The sequence below is a fragment of the Lipotes vexillifer genome, unplaced genomic scaffold (assembly GCF_000442215.2).
Source record: "Lipotes vexillifer unplaced genomic scaffold, Lipotes_vexillifer_v1.1 scaffold1223, whole genome shotgun sequence".
Lineage (NCBI taxonomy): Eukaryota > Metazoa > Chordata > Mammalia > Artiodactyla > Lipotidae > Lipotes > Lipotes vexillifer.
Genome location: NW_006795957.1, coordinates 520183 through 526927, shown reverse-complemented (window position 1 = coordinate 526927; position 6745 = coordinate 520183). Strand labels below are relative to the sequence as shown.

Genomic DNA, 6745 nt, shown 5'->3' with positions numbered 1-6745 from the left:
CAGCAGGAATGCCGACTTGACCTTGAGCTTTTGCACCTGCTGCTGCATGGCCCGCATCAACACAGAGAAGCCGTCCAGGCGGAGGAACTGCAGCAACCCAGCCTCCTGCTCCCGGACCAGGCCTGGAGAGGGGGGAAGGCGGACCTTGAGGTGACAGTCACCACTGCCACCATTATTGTCCCCATTATCTCACCATCACCATCATCACCACCATCGTTACTGTCATCACCCACCATCATCACCACCAGTATCATCATCATTACCATCATCACCACTACCATCGCCACCATCAACACCACACTCATCATCATCACCATCATCACCATGACCACCACCATCCCCAATAATCACCATCAGTATCATCACCATTATCACCACTACCATCATCACCCACCATCATCATTACCATCACCACCATCATCACCAGTATCATCATTACCATCATTACCACTACTGTCACCACCATAAACACCACAATCATCACCATCAAGACCATCACCTTTATCATCATCATCATCACCAATATCGTCATCAGTATCATCACCATCCTCATCATCATCGATTTCTACGGGTCCGTGCTTCGCAAGCATTACCTTTAAGTATTTTTAATTTAGGGACTTCCCTGGTGGTACAGTGGTTAATAATCCGCCTGCCAATGCAGGGGACACGGGTTTGAGCCCTGGTCCAGGAAGATCCCACATGCCGCGGAGCAACTAAGCCCATGCGCCACAACTACTGAGCCTGCGCTCTAGAGCCTGCAACACAACTACTGAGCCCGTGTGCCACAACTACTGAAGCCCGCGCGCCTAGAGCGCGCCTAGAGCCTGTGCTCCACAACAAGAGAAGCCCACACACCGCAACAAAGAGTAGCCCCCACTCGCCGCAACTAGAGAAAGCCCGTGCGCAGCAACGAAGACCCAAGGCAGCCAAAAATAAATAAATAAATAAATTTATTTTTTTAAAAAAGAGCAGAGTACTTTAAAAAAATATATTTTTAATTGAGATATAATTCCACAGTCTGTACAATTTACCTTTTTAAAGTATACAATTCAGTGGTTTTTAGTAAATTCACAAGGTTGGCTTACCATAACTATCTAACTCCAGAATATTTTCATCACTCCCAAAAGAAGCCCCATACCTGTTAGCAGTCCCTCCCCGCAACTGGCAACCACTAATCCGCTTTCCATATCTATGAATTTGCCTCTTCTGGACATTTCATATAAATGGAATCAAACACTATGTGGTCTTCTGTGGTTGGCTTCTTTCACTCAGCATGTTTTCTAGGCTCGTCCAGGTTACAGCATGAATCAATATTTCACTCCTTTTAATGGTTGAATAGTATCCCATTGTATGAATAAGCCACTTTTTTTAATCCATCCATCCATTGATGGGAACGTTATCTCTTTTTAATCCTCAAAACCACCCTAGGAGGTGAGCGCTCTAGGAATCCCATTTTGCTGATGAGGAAACTAAGACCCAGAGAGCCAGACTACTTTGTGAGGGTGACAGGCACCCTGGAAGGCCTCCGAGTATGACAGAACCAGCCTGAGGGGTGCACCTCCAAGGAGGCGCCGACTCGGGCAGGGTCTAGGCCAGGATAGACGGGAGCCCCCAGAAACCCGTGGCCAGTAAATCCCTGACATGTGGCAAGTACCACTGAGGACCTGAGCTGTTAATCTCATTTGCGTTTAATTTATTTCAGTTTAGGGTAAAAAAGTGAAGCAGTGGGTACAGCACGTTCCCATTAAGCACAGCTTCGCCCCCTCACTGGAACTACACTCCACACTGACCGCTAAAAATACAGCCTGAGGTGAGATGTGCTTTACATGTAGGAAGTACACTGGGTTTCAAAGACGTAGAGTGAAAAAAAAAGATGTAAAATATCTCATTAATACTCCACATAATGATGGGCCGAAATGATAATAATTTGGATATATGGGGTTAAATAAAACATTACTCAATTTAAAAAATAAAGAAAAGGACAGGCGGATGATGAGGGGAAGGCATGATGACCCTCCACGTCCGCTCGGCAGGCACAGCCCACTGGCTCTGCCTTCACGACGGATCCAGGAGCAACCACTTCCCTTCACTCCAGGGCCTCTCCACTGGGCACAGCTGACATGCGGGTACAGGCCATTCTGTGTCATGGGGGCCGCCCTGTGCACTGGAGGGTATTGAGCGGCAGCCCTGGCCTGAGCCCACTAGATGCCAGTGGCCTGGAGATGCATCTCCCTGGGGGCGCCCCCCCCCACCTCCTCCGCAGCTCTCACACACTCCTCCACCTGACTTTCTCTTGGTCTGCAGCCAGAGGGTGAACCTCTGTGAGCCTCCATGCACTGGGCCGCAGGAGCAGTCAGGAGACTGACCAAGCAAAGGGCTCGTAGCACCAGGGCTGGCCTGTCCTAAGCACTTTCCAAATGGTAGCTGCCACACGATGGCACACCCTGCAGCCATGCCCACCCCCCACAAAAAGAAGACAGATGCCACTGAATTGTACACTTGAAAATAGTTATGTGAACTTTACATCAATTTTTAAAAATATAAAAGGCCTCAGGCTTCCCTGGGCGCAGTGGTAAAGAATCCGCCTGCCAATTCAGGGGACATGGGTTCGAGCTCTGGTCCGGGAAGATCCCACATGCTGCAGAGCAACTAAGTCCGTGCGCCACAACCACTGAGCCTGCGCTCTAGAGCCCGCGAGTCACATCTACTGAAGCCTGAGCACCTAGAGCCCGTGCTCTGAAACAAGAGAGGCCACGGCAATGAGAAGTCTGCACACCGCAAGGAAGAGTAGCCCCCGCTCGCTGCAACTAGAGAAAGCCCGTGCACAGCAACAAAGACCCAACGCAGCCAAAAATAAAAATAAATAAAATAAATAAATGAAAATAAAAGGCCTCAGCCGTAAGAAAAAAATGAAATTTTGTCATTTGCAACAACAAGGATGGACTTGGAGGTATTACGCTCAGTGAAATAAGTCAGAGAGAGAAAGACAAATATGCTATGTTATCACTTATATGTGGAATCTAAAAAATAAAACAAAACTACTGAGGGACTTCCCTGGTGGTGCAGTGGTTAAGACTCCACGCTCCCCATTCAGGGGGCCCGGGTTCGATCCCTGGTCAAGGAACTAGATCCCACACGCATGCTGCAACTAAGAGTTCGCATGCCACAACTAAGAAGGCTGCCTGCCACAACTAAGACCTGGCACAACCAACCAAATAAATAAATAAATAAATAAAATATTTTTAAAAAAATAAAATAAAACAAACTATTGAATATAACAAAAAAGAAGCAGACTCACAGATGTAGAGAAGAAACTAGTGGTTACCAGTGAGGAGAGGGAAGGGGGAGGGACAAGACAGGGGTGGGTTTTAAGAGGTACCAAAAAAGGGAAAAAAAAAGATAAAGGGCATTGATCGATAGTTCCTGTAGCTCCTGCCTGGCATCCTGGATTGCATTCTCTGGGAGAAGCTGACTGCCCAGCTTGAGTTGTGATGACACTCAAGCAGCCCCCGAGAGGACCCCCCCCCATGACAAGGAGTGATCGGGGCCCCAAATGTCAACAGTGCCAAGACTGAGAGCCCTGAGGGGCCTAAAAGCACTCAAGCTGGGCCTCGTCCCGTGTTGTAAGGCTCTGGCTCTCTGACCAGCGGCAGGTGTGGCAAGCTCACCGCTCTGTTCTCAGCACCCAGCAGAGCCCCGGCAGGTACTGGGGATAAACGAACACACAAGGCCCCTCTCCCTCTGCCCCAAAGCAGATCCGGAAGCTGGCACCAGCCCTAGGGACCCAAGCCCCTCCCCGGCAGCCCCCGGGACACTCACAGGAGATGGCGAAGAGGGCCTTGACGCGCACAGCATCGCAGGGGTCCCGATCCAGCAGGCGCAGCAGCTTGCGCAGTGCGCCAAGGCCCAGCACCTGCTCCTGGATGGCTGCCACGTTCTGGCTGCACGTGCCGATGAGCTGCGCCGCCCGCCACCGCAGCCCCGCAGGCCCCGCCTCCAGGTAGCGGCCCACCAGCAGGTGCATGCCGGACAGCTGGCAGAAGTCTGTGTGGAGAGAGGGGAGCAGACAGGCCAGGTGTGATGAGCTGAGCTGTGTCGCCCCAGATTTATATTGAAGCCCTAACCCCCAAGGCCTCAAAATATGTCGCTATCTGGAGACAGGGCTTTAAAGAGGTGATTAAAGTGAAACGGTGTCATGGGATGGGGCCCTAATCCAATATGACTGGGGCCCTTATAAAAAAGAGGAGATTAGGACACAGACATGCACAGAGGGATGACCACATAAGGACAGAGCAAGAAGGCCCCCATATACAAGCCAAGGACAGGGGCCTCAGAAGAAATCAACCCTCGGACTTCGAGCCTCCAGAACTGTGAGAGAAGAGCCTTCTGTTGTTTAAGTCCCCAGGCTGTCGTGCTTTGTTACGACAGCCCAACTGGACAAATACACCAGGTGAGGCTGAGGGGAGCCTGCCTCCAAGGGCAGGCTCTCCCCAAGCACCCAACTGGGGGTCTGTCCAAGGCCAGTGTGTCTCAACAATGTCAGCATTTGGAGGGTCAGGGTCCCAGGCTCCAGCCCACTAAATGCCAGTTCTGACCCCCAGTCTTTGTGACAATCAGAACATCCCCTGTGGGAGAACACACCACACCAGACGTCCGCAAACTATAGCCTACCACCTGTTTTCTGTATTGGTGAGCTTGGTGGTTCTTCAAAAAGTTAAATACAGAGTTACCCTGTGACAACTCTTAAATATATATCTAAAAGCATCGAAAGCAGAAACTTGAACACACGCTTGTACACCAGTGTTCACAGCAGCATTCTTTACCATAACCAAAGGGGGAAGTGACCCAAATGCCCGTCAACTGATGAACGAATAAACAACATGTAGCCCATCCACACACTGGCATCTCAGTCAGCCACAAAAAGTAATAAAGTTCTGATACAGCTACGACATGGAAGAACCTTGAAAACATCACCTTCAGTGAAGGAATCCAGTCACAAAAGGTGACATATTCTACTATTCCATGTACCTAAAATGTCCAGAACAGACAAACCACACCATCAACGACCACACCACACCCCTCCAAGTGGAAGTGACCATTCATCCTTCTACTGGCTTCTCGGCATTTAGAATAAAACCCACAGCACCAGCCTTGGCCCATGAGCCCCTGTATGCCCAGCGTCACTTCCTGGCCCTCGCCCCTCACTCACTCTGCTCTGCTGGCTTCACTGCTGTCCCCACAGGCCAGGCAGGTTCCCACCTCAGGGCCTTTGCACTGGTCATTCCCTCTACCTGGAATGCTTTTTCCAGAGCTAATCCCATGACTCACGCCCTCACTTCAGGTCTCTGATCAAATGTCACTCCTCGGGGAGGCCTTCTCTGACTACCCCATCCAGGACCACCTCCTGTCTCTTACTCTAGGGCGTGGCAATGGACTCCCAGCAGACTAGGGTGAAATGGTCAGTCTCAGAGAGCATCGGGGAGGTGGTGGACTGAACCTGGCGCCATCACTGCTCCTGATGGCAAGCAGACCAAGCAGGGAGGGACAGGGCAGTCTCACCTGGGGCCTGAGTCAGAGCCGGACTGGAGGGGCGAGGCTGGGAGGAGGCTGGTTGTGTGGTCCCTGAGACAAAGGACAAGGGCTGGGCTGCAGCAGGACCCAGGGCTTAGGAGGAGAAGGCAAGAGACAGAAGGGAGACCAGAAGGCAGAAGGGACAGGACCCTGGAGGCTGGGGGCAGGCTGGAGTGGGCCTGGCTTTACCTGCGGCGTTGTCCATGTTCTCGCACAGGTCGGCCAGCAGCTCCAGGGCCCCCTCGCGCTCTTGCTGGTCAGCGGCCAGTTCAGCCTCACCAGCTGAGGGGGGCGTGGGCTGGGACAGCACTCGGAGGCAGTTCTTCATCTGCTCCACCTCTTCCCGCTGGCCCCGGAACGCAGCCGACATGGCCTCCTGCAGCCACTGGCGCCTCTGGGGGGTGAGGCGGAGCGGGAGAGTGGGGGAAAGAAGCAAACCTCGTCAATAATCAACTCAGGAATAACAGTCATTAATAATAACAGCCAACATCTGAGAGCTGAGTGTCCTTCAATCAACACGTACCTACCGGGCACCTTCTCTACTGACAGACTCGTTTCTAGACACTAGATCTATGGAGAGACTAGCTGTGGGGCGTGAGAGGAAAAAGAGCGGTCAGGGACACCTAGGTTTTTGTCCTGAACAACTAGAAGGAGATGGGGAATACTGCAAGAGAAGCAGCTGTGGAGTGAGAGGAGTAGAGCTTAGAGCTCTTTTTTTTTTTTTTTTTTGTGGTACGCGGGCTTCTCACTGTTGTGGCCTCTCCCGTTGCAGAGCACAGGCTCCAGACGCGCAGGCTCAGCGGCCACGGCTCACGGGCCCAGCCGCTCCGCGGCATGTGGGATCTTCCTGGACCGGGGCACGAACTCCTGTCCCCTGCATCGGCAGGCGGACTCTCAACCACTGCGCCACCAGGGAAGCCCTAGAGCTCATTTTTGAACTTGTTAAGTTTGAGGGATCCATGACACACCCAAGGCCAGATATTGAGTATGCTGCCTGAAGTTCAGGGAGGAGGTCCAGCCTTGATCTCAACCTCGAGGATTTCTCAACCTCGACTCTGCTGACACTTTGAGCTGGACTGTTCTGCCGTAGGGGTCGTCCTGTGCACTGTAGGGTGTTGAACAGCACCCCTGGCCTCCACCCACCAGATGTCAACAGCACTGCCCCCACCTCCCA

General features: G+C 52.0%; 1 protein-coding gene across 2 annotated transcripts in view; it reads right to left on the bottom strand.

The window, feature by feature from the left end:
* HSPBP1 (HSPA (Hsp70) binding protein 1) overlaps positions 1–6745 on the bottom strand; it is a 14058-nt gene that overhangs the window by 5417 nt on the left and 1896 nt on the right. For both annotated transcript variants that reach the window (XR_457121.1, XM_007468015.1), the window contains 3 exons: positions 5761–5965; positions 3820–4044; positions 1–122 (listed from right to left, as the gene is read on the bottom strand). The exon at positions 1–122 is cut by the window's left edge. Coding sequence is in view for 1 of the 2 variants with exons in the window: in XM_007468015.1 (XP_007468077.1) it covers positions 1–122; positions 3820–4044; positions 5761–5965 (552 nt within the window). In the remaining variant the exon portion in view is untranslated. The remainder of the gene's footprint in view (positions 123–3819; positions 4045–5760; positions 5966–6745) is intronic.